This window comes from Neofelis nebulosa, chromosome 1 (assembly GCF_028018385.1).
Source record: "Neofelis nebulosa isolate mNeoNeb1 chromosome 1, mNeoNeb1.pri, whole genome shotgun sequence".
Lineage (NCBI taxonomy): Eukaryota > Metazoa > Chordata > Mammalia > Carnivora > Felidae > Neofelis > Neofelis nebulosa.
In genome coordinates, this window is record NC_080782.1 from 21,791,943 (window position 1) to 21,804,294 (window position 12,352).

The following is a 12,352-nucleotide window of genomic DNA, read 5'->3' on the forward strand; positions in this document are numbered from 1 at the left end:
AAAACCTTATATGATACATGGTCACTGCCTAATACTAGTGATACTTTTGATGTGGGAACTCCTAAACAGATCACTAGAACCAAGATATAAAAATCAATATATAAAATACATAATGGCGTATGCGTATATCTCCTAGGAACAAAAGTTCTATCAGATTTTAACCAACAATTCAATGTCAGACAAGGATCTGAGATGACTCTTAGTTTTCTTTTTTTTCTTTTTTTTTTTTCAACGTTTTTAATTTATTTTTGGGACAGAGAGAGACAGAGCATGAACGGGGGAGGGGCAGAGAGAGAGGGAGACACAGAATCGGAAACAGGCTCCAGGCTCCGAGCCATCGGCCCAGAGCCTGACACGGGGCTCGAACTCACGGACCGCGAGATGGTGACCTGGCTAAAGTCGGCGGCTTAACCGACTGCGCCACCCAGGCGCCCCTGACTCTTATTTTGCAAATAACTATTAATATACTAAAATTGAGGACAACGGTCATATTAAATTTTCTCTTTTTAATCTCTATTGCTTAATACATGCCTAAAAAAAAAAAAATACAGTGTTTCCTAACTCTAGACATCAAGTCTCCTATAATTTAGTTCCTAACGTGGACTAGGAAAGTCATTAGAACATTTTTTAAAATGTTCCATTTTACTTAAATAGTTACACCAAATTCTGCTCATGAATAAAACAAACCTAAAATGAACACAAAGAAAGCACAGTAAAAGAACATAACTCAACCACATCTATGTATTGAATGGAATTCAATTTATAATATTTGCCTGAATATATATGTATTTTTTCATTGTCGGAAAAGTCAATAGCAACCATTATCTGCTTATGGCTAAACAGACATTGGATTTCTTCCTACTGTTTGAATTTCAGATCAAAATTAAAAAAAAAATCCTTTATGTTTATTATTACTTGCCCTAGAAATTAGCATGGGTGTTTCTATGATTGAGGAATAGCTAACAATTCTAACTTTATGTAAGTCCAGATTTGACTCACTTGGAACTTATGTGGGACCAAAATAGGTCTGGGTTTCTGACTGTTCTACGCTTAGATTCAATCTTGAAAGGCACTACTTTTCAGGTTGAGACTTCATGATGGAGAACCACTTTGACAATTTAGAAATAGCTCAGTTTAACATGAATACTGCCAACTTCCAGGTCTATATTTGCCCTAGTGCAAATGATGTCTCACAATTTGTCAAAACCCAGAAATATTTTTCTTTTATCCAGCAGCCAGTATTCTATTTTCAACACAGAATGGGGCATTTTTATTTGCCTATTAATAATAAATACAGTGGATTACCACAGATGACCAGAAAGAACCTGATAAACACTTAACACAGAACAAAGCTATCTCTGTGTTCTAGTAGACGGCCTATTAAAACAACACTATTTTATTGATCTCCTTACATTTAAGTTTGAGCAATAAGTTTTGTTTTGTTTTTTTTTTAAAAGACCACTGGTATAATTTTTTAACTGAACACCTTCTGCAACAACAGGATGTGCAGAAACAGCAAATAAGTAAAAAGCACAAGAGAACTGAGGTGTGGAAGTGAACTCTGGTTTTACTTTGCTTTTAATTTTTAATGTTCTCCCATTAAGAATCTAACACGTACCAGATCCCTGCATTTTCATCTAGCACAATAAAATATGTAAAGTAAATTACAGACAACAGAACAAATCAGTACTATGCAGAAATATGTCAAAGATAGCATTCCCTTTCCTTTCCTGAATTCCAAGTACATCTTTCTCTGACTAAGTCAATACAATTAGGTAATAAGTTTGTTCTTTTCTTTCAATCCACTGCTTTCCAGAAATGTGTTTTCTATCTATGACCTATTGAGGTTTCATTGTCCTTCAAAATGAGAATGTGGCTATATAATGCTTGAATGAATAGTTCAAATCTTTTTGTTGTTGTTTTTTCAAATATTAGTGGCATTATTTTTATTTTAAAAAATTTTTAATGTGTTTTAGTTTTGAGAGACAGACAGAGACAGAGCACAAGTGGGGAAGGGCAGAGAGAGAGGGAGACAAAGAATCTGAAGCAGGCTCCAGGCTCTGATCTGTCAGCACAGAGCCTGACACAGGGTTTGAACCCACCATTCATGAGATCATGACCTGCGCCAAAGTCAGACACAACCAACTGAGCCACCCAGGCACCCACCATTATTTTTAAATAATCATAATTTGTAAATAAATAATAATAATTATCCTACTCTATAATAAAATCAGGCAACTATTAAGGAAACTGTTACACACACACACACACACACACACACACACACATACACACTTATTCACCAATTTCAGCTTAGGGTGGAATCATGTACATTTTCCTGAAGCAACACTAAAAAAGCATTTTTTTTCCATCAGGTTTGTTGTGTACATACTTCTCACTTTGCAGTAAAAAAGATTTCTTCTAAAATTTGTTGAACTTTAAATGTTGAGTATAAAATAGGTGTGAAATGAGACAACATGTTCTTTCAGAACCTGTAAAGCTATAATCAACCCTATAACTTGAGAAATCCATGATTACTAATGGGGTGAAACAGAACTGACAACAGCTGCTAATTGTAATCATAATTTCATGTTGCAAGTGGCAGATGTATTTCAGAAAATATGTTTGATGAACAGATTTACTGGTGAGTGAGAAATAGTTCCTCAGATTTCCCTGGAAAATATTTGTCCATGATGCTTATCATAGCCTATTTTCTGCTCTAGGGATCAGTCATCCTTCTAAATTCTATAAGAGCAAACAAAAGAGTCACATATTACAATGTTGTCTCCTTGTTGAATTATTGCTAGTTTTTCACACTGTAATTTGATACATAAATGTTTTCTTTGCATATATCTTTATGCAAACAGGAATCAGCCTATATGTTAACAGGCTTGGCAATATTTTAGAAATACAATTGAGGATAAATTTGTTTCTTCAATACTTTTCTTCTTTGTCATAATTTCTGAGATTTTATAGGTAAACCACTGTACATTGTTTCTTTCTTTATACTTGAGTACTCTATAAAACAAATATTTTGGGGACAGATATAAACTTAAAATGTACCAGCCACTTTTATATACTATGAAGCAAGGTTGCAAGTTTATCAGTCTCTGAGCTAGAAATTTTACTGCAAAATTGTATCCTGAGGAAATTCCAGATATAGAAAAGTATATATTTATATATACACTGAGCATATTATATATCTATATCTATGTCTGTTTACATCTGTGTCTAATACATATATATACAGGTTGAAAGACTGTTTGCAACTAAATTTCCATCAACCATGTATCACCTACATGGTAGTGTGTTATTTATACAATAGAAGTTTATTGAGTAGTTTAATGGCATTATCAAATATTCGCAATTAATAAAAATACATACACCTCTATATATTATAATGATCTCTACTTACTAAAATTAGGTGATTGATAAATTGAAAGTTTCAATACTTGATAAAAATAGAATAAAATGCCACTGAAGTATCTATTGAGAAGAGAATTATACCTGTCTTCTTTGCCACAAAATTTCCTGTGTAAGAATGACTAAATATGTTGATCAAAAACATGTTTAAAATGATATTTTGAATGTCCCTTTGTAACAACTATAGAATAACAAGGGTTGGATTTGCCAGCTCCTTACACACACACACACACACACACACACAATCCACTAACACTAAATGAAATATATGAAACAATTATTTTTGAAGGATTAGACACCAGAGAACAATGACCATAATCTCAGAGAAAAGAGAAAGATATGAAATGATACATAAGACTTCCTTAGTTTGCTGCCAGGGGGAGGTTCCAGACAGTGAAACAGAAAGTGGGATCCCAGATGGAGTCTGTCAGCCCCCTCAGTCAGGAGATAATGCTGATAGTCCATGTTGAAACCAAACTGCCTAGAATTTTAAAGATGGAGTAATTCAGGGGAGAGAGTTTCATAGAGAGGGAACTACTGAAATTTGAAGAGAACGCTACTCAACTTTTCAGCGGAGTTCTGATCAGAACTCATGTGGGAACAGATAGAGTGAAGCAACAGAGGTATTCAATCACAAAGATAAGAAGGAATGAAACTGTGAACTAGCCTGTCACTGGGAAGAATTCTAGTTTCCACCAGCCAAAGGAAAAAGTTCAAACTCAGGGGGCTTTGGTAGACTACTCAGAAAGGTTTTACTTGATTTTTTTTTAAGTTTATTTATTTATTTTGAGAGAGAGAGCCAGAGGGGCAGAGAGAGAGGGAGAGAATCCCAAGCAGACTCCACACCATCAGTGCAGAGCTGGATGCAGGGCTCAAACCCTTGAACTGTGAGATTATGACCTGGGCCGAGATCAAGAATAGGCCACTTAACCGACTGAGCCACCTAAGTGCCCCTGAAAGGTCTTGCTTGATTTATTGGGTAAAATTAGGTCTAGAAAAAGGGCACAAAAGCTAGGTCCAAAAAGATTAAGATGTTTCAAGTAACTTAATCACACATCTGAATGGAGCTCAAGAATATTTATGAAAATGCAAAGCTATCTAACACTAACCACAGTGAGAGCACAATGTTTGATATCCAATCAAAAATTACAGGCATGCAAAAAACAAGAAAATATGACTGAAAGAAAATATGATTGAAGAAAATCCTAGCAATTGAAAACACTGAGAAATAACACTTTCAGAGGAGAAACTATAACCTGTAAAATGAAAAATATTCTAGATGGAATTAAAGCAGGTTAGATATTGGGGGGAAAAAAAAGCTTGGTAAACTTGAAGATGAAGATGGATGGGAACTATTTAAAATGACTAGGAGGGAAAAGAGAAGATTAAATAAACAGCACCAGTGCACTGTGTTACGTTTTCAAGAGACCTAGTATAATTATAATTAAATGTCCTTAAAAAGAAGAATGTAGGGCAAAAAAATATTAAAGAGATTACAGCTGAAAACTGTTCCAAATTTGAAGAAAGGCATAAAGTTACATATTCAGGAAGCTTTATAAACTTCAAATACAAAATGAATGAAGCATACTATAGACAGGAGCATCATAATCAAATTACTTAAAAGTAGTGACACAATTTAAAAGCATCCTAAGGAACAACTGACAAGTTACAAAGAGAACAATAAAGATAAGGGCAATGCAGAAGTTTTACTGTATTGGTAGAAAAAAACATCTTTGGCCTCTAAAGCTGTACCTAAATAAATAAAAATAAATAAATATAAATAAAAAATTTATTTAGCACTAAAATGTATATATGAAAATAAGAATGAGTCTCAAATCAATGATCTCAGCTTCTGAATCAAGGAAATAGGCAAGAGCAGCAAATGAAACTCAATGTAAGCTGAAGAAAGAATAATCAGAGGAAAAAAAAGAGAAAACAAACAATTGAAAAAATCATTTACTCACACAGGTCAGGAAAAAGACAGAAGTAGATACAAATTAACAGTATCATAGAGGACTATTATTATTAGAGGTATCAAAAGGACAATAGGAATATTATGAACAACTTTTTTTCAACTTTGATGAAACTACCAAATGCCCTGAAAGATGAAGGAAAAGGAAAACAAACCCAAACAGGCTCATGTAAGAGTTAAGATAACCTGAAGTCTTACAACTGGTAAGGAAATAGGATTTGTAGTTGTGACTCATAGAAAAAAGAGAATATCATCCTTTGCTTTTAAATTGTACTAAACATTTAGGGAAAAATAATGTCATTTCTATGCAAACTCTTCCAAAAAATTAAAAGAGGATCTTATACTTATGACTGCATTCTGTGAGACAGTCTTACCATGACGCTAAATCCAAACAGATGTTACATGAAAACAAAACTGTAAAATAATGTTCCAATGAAAATAAGTCCTGGGGCGCCTGGGTGGCTTAGTCAGTCAAGCATTAATCTTGATTTTGGCTCAGGTCATGATCTGACAGTTCCTGAGATTGAGCCCTGCATCGGACTCTGATTTGGGATCTGTGCTGGAGTGTGCTTAAGATTCTCTCTCCCTCTCCCCTTCCCCTTCTAAAAAAAGGTGCAAAATTATTTTTAAACTTTAGTGAATTGAATTCAACAATATATAATAACAATAGCATAATGTGGCTAAGTGGCATTTATCCCAATAATGCAGAGCTTGTTCAATATATGAAAAATAAATCAAACATATTTCATATTGAACATATGAAAAAATGCTCAACATATCGGCATAGAGATACAATTATACCCCTAGTAGAATGGCTAAAGAGGCTCCCAAGTATTGGTGAGGCTATATAGAAACTGAATCCATCATAATTGCTGGTAAAAATGTAAAATTGTATAGCCACTTTAAACTGTATAGCCACTTTAAAATGTAAAATTGTATAGCCATTGTTTAACTTTAAATAATATGCTGGTTTCTTAAGCGTTCAATACATATCTGCCTGATGATCTGATCATAATTCTTCTAGGTATGTTTTCAAGAAAAGTGAAAACATATAACTATACAAATACCAATGCGCAAATATTTGCATATGTACTTATCAACTGATCAGTGAACAGATAAACAAAATGTGGTATTTCTGTACATTGGAATATAACAACATGGAAAAGTCTCAATATGGTTATGCTAAGTGAAACAAGTTAGACGAAAGAGAATAAACACTGTATGATTGCATTGGTATAAATTCAAGAAAACAGAATCCATTCTGACCTATATCAACAGAAACCCGATCGTTGTTTGCCTGGGGATCAGGGGTGGGTTTTGGGAAGTTTGGGAGGGAGGCATTAAAAAGACATGAAGAGGGGCGCCTGGGTGGCGCAGTCGGTTAAGCGTCCGACTTCAGCCAGGTCACGATCTCGCGGTCCGTGAGTTCGAGCCCCGCGTCAGGCTCTGGGCTGATGGCTCGGAGCCTGGAGCCTGTTTCCGATTCTGTGTCTCCCTCTCTCTCTGCCCCTCCCCCGTTCATGCTCTGTCTCTCTGTCCCAAAAATAAATAAAAAACGTTGAGAAAAAAAAAAAAAAAAGACATGAAGAAACTTTTTGGGGTAAGATATATCTACATTATCTTGAATTTGATGATGTTTTAATGGGTGTATGAATATACAAGAGTTTCTCAAATCATACAAAGTTGTGCAGTTTATTGTTGGTCAATAATACCTTAATACAAGTGTTAAAAAAAGAAGAATGAAAAGGTTGTAATTTTCTGGGGTGTCTGGGTGGCTCAGTTGGTTAAATGTCCGACCGGCTCAGGTCATGTTCTCATGGCTTGTGGGTTCGAGCCCCGTGTCGGGCTCTTTGCTGACAGCTCAGAGCCTGGAGCCTGTTTTGGATTCTGTGTCTCCCTCTCTCTCTGCCCCTCCCCTGTTGGGAATCTCTCTCTCTCTCATAAATAAACATTCAAATAATTTTTTTAAAAAGGCTGTAATTTTCTAAGCTAACATGTCTGTAGCTGGAGCTGATGAAACTCCCTACTGTGGGAAATGGGGAAAATGAAGAGAAACTAGACCAAATTCTGAGGGGCAAAATACATGTTTTGCCTTTTGCAGAATTTTGTCCCTGAGGGATCTACCTTGTATAACTGAAGTCAGTCAAATTAGTCTACAAATGCAGCACATTATATTAATTATCTCTAATTAGTAAACAGGTCATTAGGAAAGCAGAGTATGACTGCTAAAGAATTGGCTATGTATTCAGATCAACTGAAGTTTGAATCCTTGGTCTGCTAACTATATTACACTGTGTCCTTAACTCTTTGCATCTCTATTTATTCTTCTATAAAATTTGGGTGATAAGAGTTGTATCTGCCCAATAAAGTTGTAATGAGGCTGAGCTGAGCTAATAAATATATATCTCTTCAGACTCTCTAGTTTATACCAGGTGCTCAATAAACGGTAACCATTATTTTACAGAAGAAGGGATAGGCAACATGTTTGACAGTCTCATGTCATGAATTTAATGCCACAATCAGACACTCATCTTCAGCCACCCATTGTATTCATTCATTAATTTCACAACTATATTTACATTCCCCTTAAGAACCATATAAAGCAATCACTTAAGATTCTGGCATATTTGAAATCTTTGAAATGGTCCATACTATATTCAAACTTTGGGAAAGTATTTACGCTATACTACACAATATGATACTAATTTTAATATGTTTTATATTTGCGAGTATCATTACTTTCTTTACTAATTCTCTGTTATTAGAAAAGGTTGACATATCGTTTTTTCCAAAAATTTTGATGCCTAGTGACTATTTTTAAAAGATGTTTCCACATTTTCAAATTACCTCTTAATAGCATTCCTAGAACAAATTTTTCTTCTAATTTATTTGTTTAGGTCATTTATTATTTGAACTATGACTTCTCCAAGAGAGGCAATGAGATAAGAATCACTACAGCGGAGGATTAAAATCACAGACTCTTAGAGCCAGATGGCCTGATTCTCAAACCCAGCTTTGCCACTGACTAATTGTTTGGCAAGTTATTTAAATGCTGTGTCTTCATATTATCATCTGCAGTCAGGTATAATAATAGGATCTACCTTGCAAAATGATGAGTCAAATACAATAATATATTGAGATCACTTAGAAGTTAGTTCAACTAAGAATCGTGCTATGGAAGGATTTAGTCTTATTACTGTACTTGATCATACATAGTACCATGTTATTTTTTTCAAACAGCTTGTAAATGGACGATGATTATTTTTCTGCAAACTTAAATTATCACAAAATACTTACTTTATTAAATTGTTCATAGCATCTGGATCATATGCTGTAACTTGTCCAATGATGCTGCCTTCCTTTACATCTTCATCTACTTCTATCAAGTAATAAAGTTTGCTAAACACAGGAGGCTCATCTATATCTTCTACAGATATTTTGACCACAGCTGTGTCTTTGAAAGGTCCCAGGTGTAGAAATCGTGGATCAGGGTGAGTGTTACTTGCATCCACTTTTAAAGTGTACAGCATTTTGCTTTCAAAATCTAAATTCTGGAGTTAAATAAGAAAAATTAGTATAATATAGCAGATATGACAAGGGAAGACAATATTAAATTTGAATATCCAGCTCTGTTACCGGTGCCAGGAATTATGGTTAAAAAACTTCCTCAGTTATTGCTGCATAGGTATATCAAATAAACTAGTAATTTTTTGTTTTGTCTTACACTTATTCATAGGGGGTAACTGAATATAATGGTATGCACATTAAGACTGAATCCCACTTATTAATGCAATTCACATTTTGATGGTCACAGGCAAATGTATTATCTAATGGATATACAGATTATTTACTATTATTATTAAAGTTATACAAAGTTAAAATCAGAGTAAATATAAAATGAAGTAGAGATTTAGCAAACTGCTCATGTAAGTTGCCCCCTTAGTTCCAACATTTCTAAAACTGATATTTTAAAAAGAAAAAGCATATTTCATTCATCTGAACACTATGGAAAGCAAGATGTGAATGGAAACAGAAAAATCAGGAAAATAGAACATGATCAATATTTAGCCGGATTATTCTAGATAAAGTTTCATCATGTTCTCCCACACTGCATTAAAAATCAAGAAATCCAAAATAAAACACACATCTTCAAGTTTCATCTACTTGAAGAGACAAATTGGAATATTTTGAAAAGTGTGTGAAATAAAGTTATGACTGCATGCCTATTTTTTCAGCCAGGGAGAGTATAAAACAAGGACTTTCGAGGCTGTCTGGTCCTACCTTGAGTGTCTGCTATAAAAGCACAAGCAATTAAGGCTTTGTATCACTTTTTAAGTGTCAGTGGTGAAGATGCGTAACTTGAGATGAAGCCACAACTATACCCCCTTCTATGAAGACTGTAAAGATGGGAAAAATAAATCCTAGGCTTTTCTTCCCTTAACTGAAAAGCAAAAATAAACTATAAGCACTCAATGAAAAAATGAAGACAGCGTAAAGAAACCTGTTTGACAGTTATAATCCCTTCCTGTGTGTCCTTGTCAGTGATGACATCAAACATGTCTGTTCCATCTCCTTCAGCAATGCTGTATTCCATTTCAGCATTCTCCCCCACATCAGGGTCATCGGCTTTTATCCTTCCAACATGGGTTCCAAGCGGTACGGACTCGGGAGAATTAAATTGATACGTACCTGAAAATTCAATCAGAGCTGTTTTGGCATTTCATCTTCAGATAACAAAAACCTTTCTTTTCCTCTGCCTTTTTTACTTCAATAAATTAATTTTAAACTGGGAGAGTTTTTCATCATATTGAATTGTAAGCTGTCAAAAATTATAGATTTATTAAATTGGAAAAATAATTTATAAAGGCAGAGCACTCTCACTTTGTAAATGAGAAATATAAGTTCCAGGAAGATTAAGTGGATGCTCCAAGGTTATTGAGATAACAGATGGTAGGCACGATATTAGAATCCAGAACTTTTACTTAAGAGGGCAAGAAAACCAATTATTTACCGCTTATCTGGAGCTTTCAATATTGTCATTATACTTTTTCACAACTTTCAAATTATTTCAAAAACATGCACTTATTCTTACATTCTAGGTCAGAGATAGAAAAATAAACCCATACACAGGAATTTCCTTCCTTCCTTCCTTCCTTCCTTCCTTCCTTCCTTCCTTCCTTCCTTCCTTCCTTCCTTCCTTTTTGCTTGTTAATGCCTTTAAGGGATATGAATGTTTCTGTTTCCTTCAGTTCCAGCCAATTATATTGCATTGTGGTGTCCTTGAAAGGATTTTAGTTTGTGACAATTTGTTCAAGAATCAATAGGAAAAAGTTAAAAAAAAAAGTTAATGAAAGTTAGAAATGTTTTTAAACATTTAAAATGTGCTGCATTCTGTATAAGGCCAAAGGCCCTCTATATTAATTTATTTAATTCTAATATCCGTCCTCATAATACCAAGGTAGGGATAGGGCTCAAAGAAACAATCCTATAAAATTGAGAAAAACAGCATGCAAAACTAAGTCTCTCTGATTCAAAGTCTTCTCTTTCTAATTTGTTTGGTGATTAAGGAGGACTTCTAAATCCAGCTGCCTGGATTTGAATTCTCATCACTGGGCAAGTTAAATTCTCTAACCCTTGATTTCTTCATCTATAAAATTGGGTGATAATGACAGCAATCATCTCATAGTTTTTTTTTTTTTAATGAGAATTACATGAAATTATGTCTTTTATATGTTTAGCCCGGGGATAGTTCTTAAACATTTTTTGTTATTACTACTATTATTGTTCTAAACCTTTTGCTAAGATTATAATGGATCATGGAATTATAGAGTGCCAAGCCGTTTGAGAATTCATCAAGTCATACTGTTTCAGTTTATATTTAAGGAAACTGAATGCAAAGTTTAGATTTATGTTAATTAGGCTTATTGTTCATATTCTTAGCAAACTTTTTAAAACATTTATCAGATACATATGTCAACCATCCAAAGCTGAATCATCACATAGTTTAATTTTGATTAGCTTGGAAAAATGCTCTAATGTATTAGATTCAATATCATAAATTTAAATTTGAGACCCCCTCAACTGAACATTTCAAAATAGGCCCTTCATATTTGTATTCCCTGCAAAATGGAAAGGATTGGAATCTGTTTGTGTGGGAATTCATGGCATGCAAAGCATTCAGGATTTAACATACGTGCCTAAAATGGTGATGACTAAAAGGGTATTGACTGATTTGACCTTTACAAGTAGATAACAGATACTAGCAAACATGTCTCAGATGTCATCAGAAAGAAGGCATACCACAACTCAAAAGGCCATTAAGAAAAACAAATGCTGGGGCGCCTGGTTGGCGCAGTCGGTTAAGCGTCCGACTTCAGCCAGGTCACGATCTCGCGGTCCGTGAGTTCGAGCCCCGCGTCAGGCTCTGGGCTGATGGCTCGGAGCCTGGAGCCTGTTTCCGATTCTGTGTCTCCCTCTCTCTCTGCCCCTCCCCCGTTCATGCTCTGTCTCTCTCTGTCCCAAAAATAAATAAAAAGCGTTGAAAAAAAAAATTAAAAAAAAAAAAAAAAAAGAAAAACAAATGCTGCCATTTGAACCCATTTTGTGTTGATTGTAATACTCGTATCTGATATCTGAGACTTTAAAATATCAAGTCTGTGTTTTAGAATCAATTAAATAAGGGAGTATAATTCTTATATACAGATAGGATAACTGTGTATAAGATAATCTCAGATAACTGAGGTCTGACGAGTGACAGACATGGGATTTGAAACCAGGCTGTCAGAACTAAGAGTCCATGCTCTAAACCGTGAAACAGATAAGAGAAAGAGTGAGATGATCACAGCCAATATTGGGAAGTCAATTTATGGGAAATTATAATATTTTGTCGGAGGGATAGGTTGTGGATTTGTCTTTGTTCACAACCGAATAGTGAAAACACTGGTACAAATCTAAGCC

At 34.6% G+C, this 12,352-nt stretch overlaps 1 protein-coding gene across 2 annotated transcripts in view; it reads right to left on the bottom strand.

The window, feature by feature from the left end:
* Nucleotides 1-12,352, bottom strand: part of CDH9 (cadherin 9) — a 143,499-nt gene that overhangs the window by 15,658 nt on the left and 115,489 nt on the right. For both annotated transcript variants that reach the window (XM_058716365.1, XM_058716373.1), the window contains exons 6-7: nt 9,897-10,084; nt 8,693-8,946 (exon numbers count right to left, since the gene is read on the bottom strand). In XM_058716365.1, coding sequence (XP_058572348.1) covers nt 8,693-8,946; nt 9,897-10,084 — 442 coding nt within the window. The remainder of the gene's footprint in view (nt 1-8,692; nt 8,947-9,896; nt 10,085-12,352) is intronic.